The 21,375-nt window shown below is 33.1% G+C and overlaps 1 protein-coding gene across 2 annotated transcripts in view; it reads right to left on the minus strand.

Annotated features, from left to right (window-relative positions):
• ripor2 (RHO family interacting cell polarization regulator 2) overlaps positions 1-21,375 on the minus strand; it is a 114,714-nt gene that overhangs the window by 22,160 nt on the left and 71,179 nt on the right. For both annotated transcript variants that reach the window (XM_056479640.1, XM_056479641.1), the window contains exons 7-12: positions 7,884-8,033; positions 5,152-5,215; positions 5,024-5,067; positions 4,573-4,698; positions 2,809-2,957; positions 2,323-2,452 (exon numbers count right to left, since the gene is read on the minus strand). In XM_056479640.1, the coding sequence (XP_056335615.1) occupies positions 2,323-2,452; positions 2,809-2,957; positions 4,573-4,698; positions 5,024-5,067; positions 5,152-5,215; positions 7,884-8,033 (663 nt within the window). The remainder of the gene's footprint in view (positions 1-2,322; positions 2,453-2,808; positions 2,958-4,572; positions 4,699-5,023; positions 5,068-5,151; positions 5,216-7,883; positions 8,034-21,375) is intronic.

The raw sequence follows: 21,375 nt of genomic DNA on the forward strand, positions 1-21,375 counted from the left end.
AAACACACATTAAAAGCCATCACGGACACATAGTGAATACAATTCATTAGACACAATTACACAGACTAGACGATAACATGCATACATACTGTAAGCTGCAAATGTTTAATAACACACACAAAATAATAAGTGCTGAACCCAGAACAGCTAGACAGAAGCCATTAGTGTTAGTATTTGGGTTAGTATTATGGCGGTAATGCAAGAAAAGTGACAATGTGATGTTACACCTGATGAATACATTTGTTATATAATATTCACACCTTTTGAAAAATGCATTCATGGTGTACTCTTTTCCTCTTAAAAGTTTATGAAAAGCTGTGCTGGAAAATAGTGTAAAATTAATGAAATAAGTCCACTTGAGTCTAGTTAAATGAAGCAAACTTCCATGAATAGCTTTTAAAGAATGTCAAATAAAAACTATTGCCATTAATTACATTTTATTGCCATGCTATAAAGATTTTATTAATAATTTTACAATAATTTTGATGTTTCTAACATACCAAAGCAAAAGTAATGCATTTGTTTTATTTACCAAGATTTATTAAAGTAGTATAAATACTGTTGTTGTTGTTGTTTTTTCTTTAATTTTACCTGTAGATTTTGCTTTATCATTGCAATTAAAGTACAAATGGACTAAACCACAATTTAATAATTTCATGACAAACAAGTTTACACAGCAATTAATTTTAATAAACATTAAAGTATATTTTACTTCACCGTAAAAGCTTGGCAGTATATTTAGGAACAAAATTTAAACATTTAATTAGAAGTAATTATGAAATGACATATAAAGAAGCAATTAGGCCCTTAGTTGGATGTAAAAAGCACTATTAAGTTGAGCTGCATTTAACTAAAGTGAAATTTACGGAGTCAATCTAGGGCCATATATATAATTGCAACATAAAAGAAAATTTTGCAAACAAAATAAAGCATTGTGCAAAAAATGTAGAAAATCTTGCAAATCTCAAAGAAATCGCAAAGGGAAAATTAAGGTTTGAGAAATAAAAGGAATTTTGCAAACAAAAATAAAGAACTGCAATTAAAAATCAAGTAGTGCAAAAAAAAAAATCGTATATTTGCTAAATATTTTTTTTCCAGTAATGCCTTTACAAAACCTCTTAAGTCCATTGCAAAGCTCATTTTGATTTGCGAGTTTTACTGTTTGACAATTTAAACAGCCCCCTAAAAATCAAAGAATTCAGGTATTTTACTTAATCTCGATTAGATTTATGACAGCGATTCATGGCTGATTTCCTTTGTGTCACGATGTCTCCAGCTGATGACATCGCTTCATGGAAGGCAGGTCCAGGCATGCTGTACACGCCCCAGTTCCTGTGACTCCGCCCCCTTGTCAAATCAGGGCCAGAAAGTGAAACGCACAGAAATGCGAAGTGCAAAAATAAAACAGCATCGCAAACTTATGGTTGACTGAAAAGCTAATCAAATGAGCGTTGCAATTGACTTAAGAGGTTTTGTAAAGGCAATGCTGGAAAAAAATATTCAGCAAATATATTTATATTTTTAAAAATTGCAAATATATATATATATATATATATATATATATATATATATATATATATATATATATATATATATATATATATATATATATATATATATATATATATATATATATATATATATATTTTTTTTTTTTTTATTTTTTTTTTTTTGCAGTTCTTTATTTTTGCTTTCCAAATTCCATTTTATTTCTCAAAACTAAATTTTTTCGGGATTTGCATTATTTTACAATTTTTTGCTCAATGCTGTATTTTGTTTGCAAAACTTTCTTTTATGTTGCAAATATAAATGGCCCTAGATTGATTCTTTCTTCTGTTTGAAACAATAGAAGATATTTTGAAGAATGTTGGAAACTGCTAACCGCTGACATCCATAGTAGGAAAAAATGGAAGTAAATGGCTACCTTTTTCTAACATTCTTTAAAATACATTCAAATATCTAGTTGAGGTTGAGCAAATAATGAGAGAATCTTTATTATTCGGGTAAACTATCGACCATTTCAATGTGGTGATGTCATTGGCCCATGTTGTTGTCAAATTATTTCATAACCATAACAAGAGGCAATTCAATAATAACCTAACATTAAAACAGCTATCCTAACATTCCTTTTCAACATGTGGACCTTTTGAGATTCTCAGAAGCTATGTAAATTAAACATGTAAAACAGGACACATGTTAGGACCACTGTTATTGTTTACATCCCACAAAATGGTCCATACTTTAAATTTCAAAATGATGCAGCCACAAATAAAGCATATTGATTTTAAGCAGATCTGAGAGGCGATTCATAAGTGCACTCACAAAGAAAGATGTGTCCTGGAAAGTGGGCGTCTCGGGAGTGCCTTGGCTATAGACTGAAACCCGTCTCTGAAGGGCAGTGGCTTTACTCACATTCCCAGTGGACAGAGTCAGATCCTCCACGTCAAATGGACTGTAAATTCAAGACAGACATACTTTCATGTATGACAACCTATTACTGCACGAAAATAAATAATTTGGTGGTATGGGTGGGTTTAAGGGTGGGTTAATTATAAATATAATTACATGCAGATAATTTGTAAAATAAAAGCACAGTGTAAAAATATGTAGGGCAACTATAACATGGGACCAAAAGGTATCTTTTAGTGGAACTTTTCTTCTACTAATGTCCAAGACATGTGATTTTGTGTCACTTCCATGGCTGTCCAGAAGAGGGCAGTGCAAAAGAATCATTGTTTTCATTTACTCTGACTTTGTGCACTGAAACTCCACACTTTTCATCTCATTTTAATAGATTAGATAACTTACAACCAGGCGACCTCCAGGTTCAGTTTAATGGTTCCCAGGTCGTTGACATCTACAGCAACCACCTGAGGCATAGCGGTGAACAGATCCTTGGTTTCACAGATCACACTGCCCACCAAAACATGAGTGGCCAAACCTTTTAACTCAGTCACCTAGAAGAATAAAGACATGCATTGAGAATGTCACTTCATTTAAGAAAACAGTCAATGTGTTTTTGTTGCAATAGTCAAGTATTCAAGACTGAGGGCATGAAATATGAAACTTTATAAACAGGTCAGTTAACAAACATTATTGATTAGTGTTTATGGTAAGTTTTAGAGATAGTGTTTGCTAGAATAAATAAACATATATACATCTAAGATGGCTGGAGGGCTAGTAAATCAAAGCATAATTTTGATATTGGTTGAATTATTCGTTTAAAGAAGGATAGATTCTTATATTTAGTATTGATGGAATTTTCGAAGAATGTTTTGGTGTGCGATATTTATCATCTATGATTATCAGTCATGTTACTCACTTAGTAAAAACATGTCTTGGAAGACAATAAGAATGCAGTTAAAATTACACTATAATTCAAGTTATGAACGTAAAAATGACCCCTGCATGAGTTTATGTTTTTTTAAATTATATTTACTGGATGTGATGTATTTATTATTCACACAAGCATGAGTGCAAGTTTGACAAATTTTATACCACAATTCAATTAAGTTCCAGTTTATTTGTATAGAGCTTTTTACAATAATTATTATTATTCCTATTATTTCAAAGCAGCTTTAAAAAGAGTGCACGTTATTGTTACTACTATTACTAGTATTAATATTACTACTACTACTACAATTATTATTATTACTACTACTATTACTACTACTACTACTACTATTACTACTACTACCACTATTATTACTACTACTATTACTATTACTACTACTACTACTATTACTACTACTACCAATATTATTACTATTACTATTACTACCATTACTACTACTACTATTATTACTACTACTACTACTATTATTATAACTACTACTACTATTACTATATATTTGGCTTTGTCACTGAAAATTGTCTAATCAAAGACAGAGCAGAACATTAGCGCAATACTGTGGTGTTTATTTCCGGAATGAATCTGGTTTTTGAACAAATCACTTGAGTCATTGACTCAATGAACCATTCATACAATAGCTGCATCAGAAAACGCATACCTCAATACTATTTGATGCATTATAAACAGTATGCGAGCCGAGTAGGTTAACTGTATTCATAATATTCGAAATACAGTACGCAAGAAGTACCCAAATGACCTACTACTTCAGGTGAGCTTCTGAAGTGTGCATCTGATGGACCCTATGCTATCAGATGATGCCACATGAGAAAATTCATGAATGGGAGTGAAGCAACACTACTGAAGTAGGTCACGTAATCATAACAAATGGCGGATGTAGTATGTCAGAGTTCATACTAATTATACTATCCATTCGTACTTTTCTAATGGTCATGTGGTAAATTTAAATGAATTTATTCGGACACAGCCAGACACTTGCTTTCTAAATGAATCAACCATACCAGTGGTCTGAATAGATGATTCAGTGAATCAATCAATTAGACAGAACCTTACCGCCACCTACAGGCAGTTTAAATGTATATTTGTGTATCCAGTACTGGTGTAAATCAGTTAAAATATGAACGCAACAACACATTCAGCAAAGTGTTTTTTAATTATTATTATAAAAAAATCCTAACAAAAACTTATGAACCACAGCTCACCTTGATGTTTATAAGGTCTGAAATAAGGGGCATGAAGATCATCTCCTCTCCATCCCAACTCTGCTTGGAGTTTCCTTCGATCTTCCCCTTCAGTTTCCATCGCTGTCTGCCGTATCTCATAAAAATCTACAAGGAAGATTCAAGTGAAATTAGGAAAAAAAGCTATGAAGTTCACTTAATTGTTAATAGACTTTTCAGTGGGTTTTAATTGTTTAGTTTTATACAGCCTCACAAAGTCTAATTGGGTTTGGTGGGTGGATGAAACTGTGGATCAAAAAAGAAAATGTTGCTACGAGAGCTGTGATTACGAACAAACTGTGTGTACTTGGCAGAACAATGGGCAATTACAAGAGTTCAGTAATGTGATAGAATACACATGCATCTGGCTTTTTTACAGAAACAGAAATGCTTGAAACTCAGTATGCTCTAAAAGAATTTCCAAACAACCCACCTCATACTGATCACCAGGACAAAGTCTGGCAAAACCAGCCAATCCTGGAACAGAAAGCAAAGGAGTTGAAATGTCTGTTATTAAAATCTAACTGTTTTATTAGATTGTTTTGTGCAGAACCCATGTACCTTTCATTTTGATATGAAACTCCCCCAACAGGTTCTCCAGCTCGCCCTCAAAAGTGCTCATGTTCTGAGGAAAACACATGATAATATAAATGTCAGACATTCTTTTTTAATTTATATTCTTATTAAACAGAAACAATAGTAATGTTCACACTATAAAGATTAATATAACAATAACTGTCATCCACATTTAAATGTATGTAAATGTCATTTTAAAGGCTCACCGAAAAAATATCTGAGAGATTAAAAATGCTTTATTAAAATAAATCCCAGTTTTGTAATGACAATGAATAGTATGGAACTCAACTCTCCTGTTAACATGCTTAAAGCAGTCATAATAGTTTATAAAGTTTAAAACTCTTTTTTTCTCTTCAGAAGTCATTTATTAGCCCCCTGGATTACTTTTATAATGACTGGATGGGCTTTTTGAAACTTCAAATACTCAAGCACCATTAACTACCATCTTTAAGCTTGGAAGAGCCAGGATATTATTTAACATCACTCAGACTGCATCTGAAAAAGTAAACACATATGCATCTAGGATGTCTTGAGGGTGAGTAAATCACAGCATTATTTTGATATTTGGTTAAATTATTCATTTGAAACAGGATTAAATTGTAATGGGCTCAAAACCTAAAATAACAAACATCTGAATGTGATTCTGAAGTTTTTACTTTCATGTTGTTGTTTCTATATTTGCAGACTATGAATTATTTTATAATGGCTTGATGTGTTTTTTTGGAGCTTTAAAAACTCAGGCACTATTCACTCCCATTGTAGGAAGAGCCAGGATATTATTTAATACCACCCGCATTGTTTTTTGTCTGAATAAATAAACACATGTACATCTAGGATTGCTTGATGGTTAGTAAATCATAGCATCATTTTGATATTAGGTTAAATTATTCCTTTAAAACAGAATAGATTCTGATTGGCTCAAAAGCGAGAATAATAAAAGTTTGTTGTTCATTATTTCTGTATTTGTAGACAATGGGTTATTTTATAATGGCTAGATGCACTTTTTGGAGCTTTAAAAACTCGGGCACCATTCACTCCCTTTATAGAGCCAGGAAAGGCCAGGATTTTATTTAATACTACACATTGTTTTTGTCAGAATAAATAAACGCATATACATCTAGGATAAAATTATGGCTAGTAAATCACTGCATAATTTTGTTACTGGTTGACTTATTACTCTAAACCAGGATAGATTCTGATCGACTCAAAAACTAGAATAACAAGTTTGAATGTGATTCCTAAGCTTTTGTTTTCTGTGTCGTTATTGCTATATTTGCAGACTATGGATTACTTTTATAATGGCTAAATGCATTTTTTGGAGGTTTAAAAACTCAGGCACAATTCACTCTCATTATTGAACTAGGAAGAGCCAGGATATTATTTAATACCACTCAGATTGTGTTTGTCTGAAAAAATAAGCACATGTACATCTAGGATGGCTTGATGGTTAGTAAATTATGACATAATTTTGATATTTTGTTAAATTATTCATTTGAAACAGGATTAATTGTAGTTGGCTCAAAAGTTAAAGTAACAAACATTTGAATGTGATTCCAAAGTTTTTGTTTTCTGTGTCGTTATTGCTATATTTGCAGACTATGGTTTACTTTTATAATGGCTAAATGCATTTTTTGGAGGTTTAAAACTCGGGCACCATTCACTTCCATTATTGAACTAGGAAGAGCCAGGATATTATTTAATACCACTCAGATTGTGTTTGTCTGAAAAAATAAGCACATGTACATCTAGGATGGCTTGATGGTTAGTAAATGGTTAGTAAATTATAACATAATTTTGATATTTTGTTAAATTATTCATTTGAAACAGGATTGATTGTAGTTGGCTTAAAAGTTAAAATAACAAACGTTACGTCGGAATGTAATTCCAAAGTTTTTTTTCTTCTGCATCATTATTGCTATATTTGCAGACTATGGATTACTATTATAATGGCTAGATGTTTTTTTTGTTTTTTTTTGGAGCTTTAAAAACTCGGGCACCATTCACAGTCATTATGATGCTAGGAAGAGCCAGGATATTATTTAACAGCACTCACATTGTTTTTGTTTGAATAAATAAACACAAATATATCTAGGATATATTTATGGCTAGTAAATCACAGCATAATTTTGTTAATACGTGAATTATTACCTTAAGCAGGGATAGATTGTGATTGTCTCAAAACATAGAATAACAAATGTTTAAATATGATTGCAAAGTTTTTTTCTTCTGTGTCATTATTGTTATGTTTGTAGATTTGGATTATTTTATAATGCATTTGTTAGAGCTTTAAAAACTCGGGCACCATTCACTCCCATTATTAAGCTAGGAAGAGCCAGGATATTATTTAATACCACTCAGATTGTGTTTGTCTGAATAAATAAACACAAATACATCTAGGATGGCTTGACAGTTACTAAATTATAATTTTGCTATTTGGTAAAATGATTTCCTTAAAACAGGATAGATTTTGATAGGCTTAAAAGCAAGAATAACATGTTTGAATGCGATTCTGAAACCTTTGTTCCTCTGTATCCTTATTATGACAGTTACAGAATTTTCTTAGCTATTTTTTTTTATCAATATTTTTATAGTTTTTGTCCTTGGTGTTAATTGGGCCTTCATTGGGTAATTGAGTCATTCAGACAAAATACAGCCATGTCCATTTTAGGAATACATCTGCTGCGTAAACGTGCACAGAAAAAACACAAACTAAGTACCTCTGTGTATTCTTTGTATCTGCGGTTGACCTCCGCCAGGCTCTCACGTGTGCCTTTAGTGGAGGGCGATGCAGTGAAGGCCTGTTTCATCTTACTGGCGCCATCACGCAACCTCCTCTGAATGCAAAAGCCCTCGTACAGCTCATCGATCTGTAAAAAAAACCACACACACAGCATTGTTGCAAGGAGTTATATTACACACACACGCTCGTGCATGGCAACTCTCACTAAAGATTGCATAAACGTTCACTTTGATGTCTCAAATGCTAGAATGCATCATTACAGAGCCCCAGGGGTCGCCATTCAGCACAGAAACGTGGCTTTTACAATCTACTGTAACGTTCTGTCAGCACAATGGAGCGGCGTACTGTACTGCGTGCTGAAAAATGAATTTGAACACTTCAAAAGAAAACACAAAACGATGTGCCTCAACAGCCCTCGGGACAACGCTAATGCCATACTTCTGTGACAGACGAGCAGCTCGCAGCCACGGCCTTTATCATGGAAATGCACATTTAGCACATTCACAACTCACTGAACACTGGCCGGCTCAAATTAGCTATGCTAATCCGACCAACGCTGAGGAGAAAGTGATTTGGGGGGGATGGAGAGCGAGCGAGAGGGACGAGACGGACCGCAAGTGACAGAAACAAGTGAGCCGGAAGGGGCAGCAGGAACAGAGAATGATGGGAGAGTGAAAATAGAGTACTCCGTTAAAAATACCCCAACATATAACCCAACAATAGGTTATTATTGCACCTTCCCAACTATGGGTTATTTTAACCCAATACATTGAGTTATTTTAATTAAATGTAATTTTTTCCCATTCTGGTTTACTATTGCTACTATTACTATTACTATTAGTTTTATAATTATGATTGGGTAAATAAATAACATACAGTATTCAAAAATATTGCAAATGCTATATTTCATTACATTTTAGTTCCAGAAACTTTGTTAAAATAAACATAGAATCGCAAACAATGAAGAAACAGAACAAAGTACAGACAGTTATAAACTGTGCAAGCAGAAAATCCTATGTTGATGAAGCAGATGGAGCTATGTATGCTGTAGAGACTGTCCAGCAACTGCAGAATGCTTCACTCAGTGTCCACAATGTACAATACATTTTAACCACATCCAAACACTTTTAAAAGATGGTTTTGGATGGTGAAATGGATATAAAAATATGACACAGGGAGGTATTTTGATAAAAAATAACAATATTATTGAGTTGTAGCTTAAATAAACTTTATAATGCAAAAACGACATTACGCACACATATTAAAACAGGTGTTTGGGTCAGTTAAATCAGTTGACTGTTGAAATTCAAATTTTTACCCCAACTGGTTGAGTTACTAAACAAATAGCCAAATAAAGATTAAAAATAACCCAACAAAGCGCCAAATATTTAACTCAACTAGTTGAGTTATTAATAAATAACCTAATAAAGGTTAAAAATAACCCAACAAAGCACCAAATATGTTTAATTCAACCCCTGGGTTAAATAAATAACTCTACGCTTTTTTAAAGTGTATGTAGGATGAGGAAGAGTTAAATGAGAGATCCAGGAATGTGTTCATGTTATGAGGTGTTGATGTATGCTGTTTATGAAATGTTTGTTTTTATGCTGTTAAATATGTAGTCAATTTTTTTTAGTTTCCTTTAGAGACGAAGGAAACTGTCTGTCTCAACTGATGAGCATATTTGAAAGTAAATTAGATCAACTTTATTTATGTATATATTCAATTTATAAATCAAGCTCAAACATGACTCAAAAAGGACTTAAAATGTTTCTAAAAGAAGTCTCTTATGTTCCCCAAATCACATTTACTTGTTTTGACATACAATGAAAACTGTAACATTGTGAAATATTAGTTTAGAAGAGAACTGTTTTCTAATAGATCTATTAGATTTTAAAATATCATTTATTCCTGTGGTGGCAAAGCTTTTAATCTTTAATGTCACATCATTTCTAGAATCTTTTAAATATGCAGATTTAGCTGCTCATAAAACTTGCACGATATATCGGCGGCCATATCGTTATTATAAGCGGAGTGAAAGTCTGGGTTTTGGGTGCATCTTTGAACAGACATATACACATAATTAATAGTAATAACATGTAAAGATGTTGATCTTGGCGGGTTTTTTTTGGCCTAAATGAGCATAAAAGTTAGGAAAGCAATTGAATGCTTTTATTATAACAGTAGATATGTGCATTTTAAAGTGACACCTGTTATTTAATGTAATCAAACGAAAAATCTGGTTTCAGTTCTTAGTTCTTTCAGTTTCATTTAATTTAAAATATATTTAGTTTATTTGTTTGTTAAATAAATCCAATTTTGTTATTTAACCTATTATTTTAATACAACAGTCAAGCTGCATGTTGATTTGCTATGCCAAGAAAGGGAAAATCATTTATTTTTGGCATGCTGATTTACGTTAAATCATGAATATAGGTCTATATTATCACCTTGCAATTTTGAAACAATTGCTTTTTTGAGTAGGCTATTCAGTGCATAAGATCAGTTCAAACTTTAAGAAAGTTTTTAGAATAAAATCAGATGTTCACTGTATAAAAACATAACATTTTGAAATATTTATATTTATCAGCTATAGTATATCGGTTATCAGCCTTAAAATCTTAAGAGTTATCGGTTATTGATATCGGCCAAAAAATCCATATCGGTGCATCCCTATAATAAAAGCTGTTTTGTCTTCAGTTCTTATTCTTTGATGACAACGAATAGAGTTAAATGTTAAAGTGGAGATCATTTAAAGTTAATATTAATTACAAACATTCACAAAGCGATTTTCAGAATTTAATTCATTTTTTTCTGTATAACTGAGAACCTGGATACAAAATCACATTGTTAGAACAGAGGGAAAAAAGCATTTACTGGAATTTCTTCCAAAACTGTGAAATCAAGGGTTATTCATTTCAGAGTAGAGATAAAAGGCTGAACCAACAATCTATTAGTATCAGCAGATGTCACTAAGATAAAAATATGTGTATATGCTGAGAACTTTTATATCAGTGCATCTCATATACTGTTTTTATATTTCTTTGTTTACAAATCTATATTGCGTTTACTCCCATCATATCTACAAAATTACATTTGTAAAAAATCTGTCCTTAGCTATGGCCTTCAGTCCCAGGATATTTATTTACTGCTTGTTCCTAAAGTGCGAGATGGAGATGGAGGGAAAAAGACTTTTAAATATGCAGTTTAAAGAATTGATTTCACTAAATGCTTTTCAAACAGTATAAATGATTTAGAAATTGAAACACAGGCTTGTAGATGTTTTGAATGGTTTGTTTGTCAGTGTATTGATTTGTGAATTTATGTTAACTGTCAATTGATTTTTGTTTGTTGTCTGTTATGACCCATGTGACATGTATACTGCCTAATCTTAGCCAGGACTCTTTTGTGAAAGAGCTTTTTTAATCTCAATGTGTCTTTCCCAGTAAAATAAAGGTTAAAATAATAATAACGGTGTATATATTTTGTGGGATTTTTTGCTGGCAAACAAACAAACAAGGCCTATCCAGTACACTAATAGTTGTTGGTCTCAAACAGAGGAGTCACTGGTCTGAATCAAGAACTGAATCAGTCTGATATCACTCACTGTTCTCACTCATCTCACTGAATCTTCGATGACTCCATCTCTCACTAAAGGCCACATTAATAATGTCTGATGCAACACAAACAGAGAATAGTTTTGTCCTAAATTAGGTACATTTCTAATGTCAGAGAAACTTAAATGAGTTTATTTATTATTTATTTATGTTATCCATTGTTTTATTTTTAATACTTTTTTATTATTTTATTTGATCTTTGTTTATTAATTATCTTATTTTAATGTTATTATTATTATTATTATTATTATTATTATTATTATTATTATATTTTATTATTTTTCTATATTGTTTTGATTGGGGTGAATGGGGCGGTGGTAGGGACTGTGGAATGTAAAAATGTTTGCTATGTTTACGTGATTGTTATTGTTGTGTAACCTGTAGTAATATGCAACCTTAAACTAATACATATATTGTAAAAAATAAATAAATAAACAAATAATAATAATAATAATAATAGTAATTGTTATTATTATTACTACGTGTGTGTTATTTAAAAGCATTGACTAAGCCAGCTCTTTCCAAATATTGAATAGTATAATATATATTATAATATAATATATATTATAATATTATTGCACAAGTCATTGACCTTGACACAAGTCATTTTTTCTAGCATGTTTACCATTAAAAATTGTTTGTGTAATTGCTAAATAAAATAAATAAATAAATAAATAAATAAAAAAATATATATATAAAAAATAAATAAATAAATAAATAAATAAATAAATAAAATAAAATAAAATAAAATAAAATAAAATAAAATAAAATAAAATAAAATAAAATAAAATAAAATAAAATAAAACAAAATAAAATAAAATAAAATAAAATAAAATAAAACAAAATAAAATAAAATTCAAAAGCCAATATTCAGGATGATTTTTAGGAATGAGGCGAGATTCCTCCTATTCAAATTACAAAAAAAAAAATGATGCAATTTCATGGATGTGCCCTCTGTACAAACATTTCCTCCATTTCATACAAAATATCCTCTTATAGGACGAAATAAAACACGTCAAGGCTCTAAATCAAAAGGAAATATTCAAACGTATACAGGGACGTGAAATATTGATGCGAGGCTTTTTGATGCGTCTCATTTGAAGAGGAGGGTGAGAAAAGGGACAATCTAACCTAATTTGTGTGTGTGGACTGGGTATATTAACTGTGTGCATGATGGATGTGCATGTGTGTGTTATGATGTGTGGGGGATGTTGATGATAAACGAGATGCATTAGACAAACGGTTAGCGGAGCGCATGTGGGGCTCGGGTGTCTGGACGGTGGTCCTGTGGGTTTAATTACACTGGGAGGAAGGACCCCACCCAAGTCTAGAGAAGTGCACCGCGTATTGTACCACACACATATACAAGCGTACCGCTAGCGTTGGCAGCCTGGCTGTGGCACACAGATGCCTGTTTAGTTGGCTCCATAAAATCCCCTTGTCTGACTCCTCTCATCTGCTCTAGCAGCAAAGTAGCATGGGAAATGAATCACCATAACCGCCCCCAGCCCGGTCCGTTCAATCTGTCGGGTGGGGTCTGATGGGTGAATTTTTATGAGCTGCATTTTGAGAATAAATAAGCCTTTGGAAAAAAGCTCTGTTTTCCTTAATTCCAGATATCAGATTAATTTAAAGCTATTTTCCTAACAATAAAATGTGTAATGAGAGACTTTGAAGCTCCAACCAGAATACAAAGCACCTTAAAAGAACCATAAAATAGTCCATACAACTCACTGTGGCAGAATCAAACACCCAATTCCTGGTAGTACAGCAGATTAAGCTCTAAAGCCATATGATAGCTTTCTATACGTAGTCAATTTTAAAGAGGCAGTTCAAAACTTTATGTTCATATTGTTATTAATCCAAAAAAAAAAAACTCATTCACTTTAGAAGTTATTTTTTCAAGATGCACATGGATTTCTTTGCTTGTTTCCAACATTCGTTAACAATTTCAAGTCAACAGCACCTTTGGAAATATGTTTTCTTAGAAAAATGGTGACGTGTTCAATGCGTATTTTCATTGCTGTACTTAAGTGTGAACTGCACAATGTTTTAGATGCAGAATTACATGTTAACTGAAATTAAATGAAAATATATTCTGCATTAATTTACTTATTAAGTATATTTTTATCAATGATATATGCCTAAATACAGATTCAGGCAAACTAACAGTGCTGGTATTGCTTGATCTCAGTGCTGCATTTGACACTGTCGATCATAGCATACTTATGGATAGGCTGAAAAACTGGGTTGGGCTGTCTGACACGGTCCTCAAATAGGTCAGATCTAACCTTGAAGAAAGAGGTTACTATGTCAGTATAGGTGGCCATAGGTTGAGGTGGACACCCATGTGGAGTCCCACAAGGCTCAATTCTGGCACCTCTCCTGTTCAACCTTTATATGCTCCCTCTGAGCCAAATAATAAGAAAAAAACAAATCTGCTACCACAGCTATGCTGATGACACTCAGATCTACCTAGCCTTACTGCCTATGACTACAGCCCCATTGACACCCTCTGCCAATGCATTGATGAAATTAACAATTAGACGTGCCAAAACATTCTTCAGTTAAACAAAGAGAAAACTGAAGTCATTGCGTTTGGGAACAGAGATGAGGTTCTCAATATGAATGCGCACCTTGGCTCTAAGGATCAAAAAACAAAAATAAGGTCAAGAATCTTGGTGTGACTCTGGAGACAGATCTGAGTTTCAATAGTCATATCAATGTCAAAGCAGTAACTAAATAAGCATACCATCATCTCAAAAACATTGCAAGAATTAGATGCTTCGTTTCCTGTGAAGACTTAGAGAAACTTGTTCATGCTTTTATCAGCAGCAGGGTGGATTACTGTAATGGACTCCTCACTGGCCTTCCCAAAAAGACAGTCAGACAGTTACAGCTCATCCAGAACGCTGCAGCCAAGACTCTGACCAGAACCAGAAAATCAGAGCACATCACACCTGTCCTCGGGTCTTTACACTGGCTCCCAGTTACATTCAGAATAGATTTTAAAGTATTAAAAACAGTATTAGATTATTATTACTTGTCTATAAATCACTAAATGTCCTAGGAGCTCAATATATTACAGATATGCTCACTGAATACAAACCTAAAAGATCACTCAGATTTTTAGGATCATATATAAAAAAAATCAAAGCAGGCTGAATCGGCTTTCAGCTACTATGCCCCTCACTGCTGGAATCAGCTTCCAGAAATGATCAGATGTGCTTCAACTTTAAGTACATTCAAATCAAGACTGAAAACACATCTGTTTAGCTGTGCCTTTACTGAATGAGCACTGTGCTATTCACTATTATGTCTTTCTTTTCTTTTTCATTCTTTTATAACCTGTTTCAACACATAACCTCCAATAGGGCTTGAGTGTCCACATACAGCACATTTTATCTCTTAAGTGGCTATCTGAAATACTTTGAATGTTTTATATTTTGTTACAGACATACAGTGTCATCCTGCAACTGTTTTGCAGCATATGAAATGTCCCAAACTCTATTTTTGTCTAAAATGGGGAAAAAAATGTGTTTTTACTCTCTAATAGTCAAAGCAAGTAAAAAAAAAAATCTATGTTAAATATGCATTTAAAAAATTCAGGAAAAAGTGTTTTATGTAAATTCGGACCACAAGTCCATATATATGGACATAATTTCTCAATAAAAGCATATTAAAAGATGATACTTAGATTTGTACTCTAATTAGGTTCCAATAAGGCCAAATAGCAAAAAGAAATAAAACTGCATGTAAAAAGACATCTTGGGCCTTAAGAGGTTAATCTGTTTTTAATAATTTTTATTATCTGTTATTTTTTTTTATACTTTTTTATTCTTGTTTATGTAAAGCACTTTGAATTGCCACTGTGTATGAAATGTGCTATATAAATAAACTTGCCTTGCCTAATGAAAGTTGTGTTTCTTATATTCAAATATATTATGAAGCTGCAATTTAGTGTGTTTAAAATATATGAATTGAAAAATGTACCCTTGGATATCACAAGTTAAATTTGTAATTGAGCATTTTTTATGGGCTTTAAAAACGTAAATAAATTTTTAAATATTTAAAAACGTAAATAAATTTATTTTCATAAAGCATGTTTAAAAAAAACATGATTTGAAATGTACTTTAATATAATATGAACAATTAAAAAATGAATTGAATTGTATATCATTAATATTGCATCATCTTCATGTACAACTTTTGATTTATTAAACTCACATTCAAAATAATTTATTAAATAACTTTTAGACTTTGTAGTTTTCTTCCAATACTTTTAAACTGCCAGTTTCAATAGTTTTTTTCTCAGTATTTTTTTCTTTTCATCATAAAAAAGCTCCTGTGTCATTGACTTCTCTTTATAATCAAATTCACATATTTTAAGTATGGCGTAAGTGTCAAAAAGTTTTGAGGCTACTGTATTTTGTGGCCTGTTCAGACATGCGCTCAGAGGAAGTGGTCATAGAGTGTGTTTGTGTAGCTGCAGGCGCTTCCAGTGAGAACATATGCTGTGGGCACAGCAAATGAGATAGAAAGCGGTCACTGAGTGGACATGAATATTTAACTGAGACAATATCAATCTGGCAGAGCGTCAGACAATTGTAATGGCTCAATGCTTCTTTTCTGTAGTGTCAATACAAACAAACAAACACGAAGCTTTGCCAAACGGCTGACCTGAGCAGCACACCGTTCTGTTAGCCACAAGTCACTTCTGTTTAGATTCATTCCACGGATGCCTTTGGTAAATTTGGAAGGCTGGTAATGATCGGTCAGTTGACACTCGTGTGAGCGTCCTGTGGATTGTACAACACATGAGCTCTCAAATCTCATTACGTTAACGTATTTACATGTTCAATTATGGACTCAGCGTGACAGTAATGAGGAGTTTCTGCACAGATATTCTCATTTTAGCAGTTGTTTTGAGTTCAGAAAAAAGTGTTTTTAATCAGTGATGTAAATAATGAGTTCAAGAGATGTATCACCCCCTAAAAATGTACTGTACTTTTGACTCGGGGGTTGTCCAAAACCCAATCCCTCATCATCTTAACACAACTAGCAAGTGTGTGTTTGTATCTTGTATTGCTTGCGATCAAATGTCCTCACAAGTTTAGTAATGCTGGTGAATTTAGACCTTGTGATGACTTTTTTCTTTGGTCCCCATGAGGAAAATAGCTCAAATCACACAGAATGTAGTATTTTGAAAATGTCAAAATGCAGTTTGTTTCCTGTGAGGGTCGGATTTTAGGTTTTTGGGTTACCATTGTGTCTATGGGAAATCTCGATAAAGATAGCTGAACAAATGTGTGTAGTGTGTGTGCGTGCATGTGTGTTTGTGTGTGTGTAAATTAGGTCTGTTTCTAAATGCCAATATTTGAAAACTGCTATTTAGAAATCAACTATATACATGCACTGTCCATATAATAAAAGTCTTGTCAAAATTCATGACAAAAAAATCGTAACAGCCCTACTTGGAAAAACATTTTTATGCGCTTTATACGTGCATTGATTAGTCTTTATTTGTGAATAACAATCTAAATAAATCCATTCTGTCCAAAATCAAACAAAAAGTGCTCAGGGGTAGCTTTAATTAATGTTTCAGTGCCCTTTGGGTAAGGGATGCATCAGAATAAACAGCAAAGGTCAGTCCAAGGCACTCAAAAAATATGGAAAATAATATTTAAAAGCCTTTATTGACATAGCTATTCATGTCAATAAAGGCTTTTAAATATTTTTTCCACGTTTTTTTGAGTGCCCTAGACTGACCTTTGCTGTTTAAATCCTTTCTGTGTTTAAACTTCTTTTTTTATTATAAAAAAAAGACTATCTTCAAGGTGTCTTAATTAAAGTTTTGCAGCTTGAAAGCTTTAGTCAAATAGACTTTCAGTGGAGGGAAAGATGTCTCTTGCACTATAAAAAAAAAGTGTAATGGCAAAAACTCAAGACAACAAATATTTTATGTTGCTTTAACCTATTTTCATAACTAAAATATTTGATTGATTTATTTAAGTTGAAATTACTAAAAAAAGATAATTTGATTCAACTAAAACATTTAAGGCAGCAAGAATTTTTATATCTGTAATATGCAAAGAAAACAAATTTAATTAGATTACAAATTAAGTTATGCATAACAAAATGAAATGGGGCACTAAAAAAGTACTGAAGGTGTAGAAAGGCAGTGAAAGCCCAGACAGCAGCTGAAATCTCTCAGTTATTCAGCAACCCTCTGCCCTTCGCCATTGTATATTAATATTGCTTCAGTCCAACATCTGCATTACCAGGACGATGAAAATGAAACCAGGATAAACATTTCAGCAAGAAAATGATCCAAAACGCAGCCAAGGAAACTCTCAAATGCTCTCAGAGAAAGAAAATCAGCAGTAGAATGGCCCAGCCAATCAACTGACTTGAATCCAATTGAGAATACAAATTAAAGATCAGATTTGATAGATGAGACCCACAGAACCATCAAGATTTTTACACTGTTGAAGTCTGTGGAAAAAAAAAAATATATATAATAAAAAAATAAAATAAAATAAAAAAAAATCACACCTGAGCAATTCATGTGACTTCATTCCTTATATGAGAGGCGTCTTTAAACTGCCATCACCAAAACGCCTTTTATATAAGGTATTAAATATGTTTCAGTAGTTCAGCATGTTTTCCTTGCGTCATTCCTTTGTTATTACACATAACTCATTTTTTAGATTTTTTTTGTTTTATTTTAGTTTTTGTTTGTATTGTTTGGGATGTGTTCAATAGTTATTTTCCCTGCTGTATATTAATTTACAGTGTATTATTGCCATATTAAGTACTCTTTTGATAAGTGTATTTATTTTACAGAAAGGAAAAGCAATCTGATCAAATTTGAACATTTAAAAAGCAAAGTAATATAACATGCATAATGCTACCATGTTATTGGTGTCTATATTCATACAGTGTCTATGATGCATCTGGGTCAAACTGAGTGACCAACACCCAGATATGTATTTCTGCAAACAGTCGTTTCCCCTGGGATGCTTTTGATCTACTTGGGCTTTGAGTTCTTTTTGGATGACAGCGGAGGTTCAAGGCGTGACTCGACCCATCCATGCGTTCATGAGAGCAGCTGTTTGTCAGCCCTCCGTCCATCGCAAGTGTGGGGTTTCGGATTAGGCCTAGTGAGTCAAATAACAAGCCAAGAGTACACAGCTGGTCCACACACCACAAAAACAACAGAAGGATCCAGACTGACAACACCGCACACGTATTAATATGCATTACAGTACAAGTGGATATTATAAGTGGAAAACTCTCTTAAATAAGAGGATTTAGAGCCCCTACTCAAGGGGGGACCACAGCCAGATTAAATAGAGATTAAACCTACAATAATTCCCCCACATCAAGCATATTTGGGGTCATAAAGCATCACAGCATTCGTATCTGAACACGCGCTGGTTTTTTTTTGAAATATTATGTTATGGACCCTTTTCACAAGACTCGAAAGTTAAATCCTTGAAAGTTTTTAATATTGAGTTTTTTTGTAAACGTATACTTATTTCTGTATGTATTATACAATCTTTGCATCAAATGACAAATGCAGCATCTATGGGCGGCACAGTAAATTTGACGTTGTTCTCTCTTCTGGATTCTCACACAATATTTTTCCGTTTTCTGAAAGTCTTGATAACACCATTGTGGAGTTTTTGTTTTATTATTTCAGCAAATAGGGTTGTAAAAAAGTGGTTTGTTGGACTCTCTCATTCACTGTGCTATAAATTTACCCAATATGATGACTTTTGCTACTGAGAATCCCAGAAATGTGAAAAGAGTTCATTGTAGCTTAAAGTCAGTGTGAACCGGAAGTTGTGGAGACTTTTATTTCAGTTCCAACTGAAAAGGAATATTGAGTAGGGGCGGGGCTTTCTTTTTGCACGTCATTTCCTCATAGCAAACTAAAGTTAGGAAGGGGGGCGTGGTTTCGAATATTATAGCTGAAGCTTCAAACTGATTAGCAGAGAAGAACAGCTCCTCCAAACTTGGAACCAAACGGTCAGGCTTTGATTGAGGATTACCAAAACAAAGCATTTGTTTTTTTTCCAGAGAAATTAACTTGCACTGATAAATTTTTTTTCCTAGGCGATGTCCACACGTACACGGGAATTTTTATGATCGAGGTTTTTCCCGCTTTAGTTGTTATCTCCATCAACACAAAAATACGAAAACACACTCGGCCCTATCATACACCCGGCGCAATAAGGCGCAAGATATGTTTCTATGACGTGTTGCTAATTTCAGACACTAATTTTCCCGTTGTCCGCCAAGTTGTTTAAATAGCAAATCCATTTGCACCACTTTGTGGACTCATGGGTGTTTCGGTCTAGATAAGAGGCGTGTTAAGGCGCATTTTTGGCATGTTGCTATTTTGAAGAACTAAAATAGACTGCACAATAGACCAGAGCAGGTCTAAAGTCCAGCGCAGAGTGTATTAGTTGTGCGCCTCCCTTACACATTGCTTAAACACACAGGATGTACAGCAATACACAAATATCTTTACAAATGAAAAATAATTAAAGGAATAAAATATTACAAAAAATTATATTTTCAACATAAATATAAAAACCACTGCCTTCATGCTTTCATCTCGGGGGCTTTTTCTGTTTATTCATGACAATTTGCTTTTATATAATGTTGTTATTATTATTAGTATTATTTATTATATTCATATTTATATTTGGTTTATTAAAAACAAGCTTAGATTTTCCCACCTGTCAGGTTTTGGACTATATGGGGCATAGCATGTGTATTTGGATATATTTGGAAAACTCAGTTTTTTTACCGTATTTCGTTATTATTGTTCATTTATTAGTTTGCTGGAAATTAGAACTGAATTTAGAAATAGTTTTGAAACAAATCTTTATGCTTAACAAACAAAATTATTTATGTAGGCTCATGGACATCTGTGCGTACAACAAGTTTCCTTATCCACGAAAGAGAGTGAAAGTGAAAGTAAAGAATGAGGAGGCTCATTCTCTCATTGGGAGATGAGACTCTGATTGGTTTATTTTCAAAACACACCTATAACTCATTAAGAGAACAACCACGACCCTGCTAGACCATGCGCTGCAGTGCAGAGCAGATTTTTCTGTCCTTAAAATAGCAAAAGTGGATTCGGACACAGCCTTAATGACTTAGATAGTTAAAATAGAGCCCACTGTGATGTATGTCAAGAGAACGCCAAACCAACAGGGGGCGATAATGAAACTTTTATGCTGAGTTTTCTCCACACCAGATGCAGAAACAAGTATTGGCACAAGTAAATTAAATTCAAATCAATGCAAACTTGAGGAGACAGATTACTGCCCCAAGGGCAAACGACACAAAATATGATATGCGTTTGCTGCAAAGGTTCAGAATTTGCTTCATTTGCATCTTCTGTGTTTGGTGTGAACCTAGTGATGGCCAATCAGAAAGGAGACAACAGCATGCACACTGACGTGAAAACTCTGGAAATATTGTCCACACTGTACCCAGAGTTTTGGAAAATCTTTTCCGTGCCCCAAGTTTTCAGAACGTATCGGTTTCAGTCACCTGACACTGTGTTTTCATGTAAACAAACAGCCAAACCGCATAGAAATAAAGTGCGGTTTTGAAAATACCCATGTTCGTGTGGACAGGGCCTTAAAGAATAACAATGTGCACTAGCAAAATGAACATTGTAAATTTTGCTTTTAGACAGACTTTAACTTCATATGCACAAGTAACACTGATATTGACAATGTCACTGATAAAATGGTAATAAATATATACATTTCCTGGTAATATTTGAGTCAAAATATTATTTATTATTACTTAATCAAACATGAAACA

This window comes from Danio aesculapii, chromosome 19 (assembly GCF_903798145.1).
Source record: "Danio aesculapii chromosome 19, fDanAes4.1, whole genome shotgun sequence".
Classification (NCBI taxonomy): domain Eukaryota; kingdom Metazoa; phylum Chordata; class Actinopteri; order Cypriniformes; family Danionidae; genus Danio; species Danio aesculapii.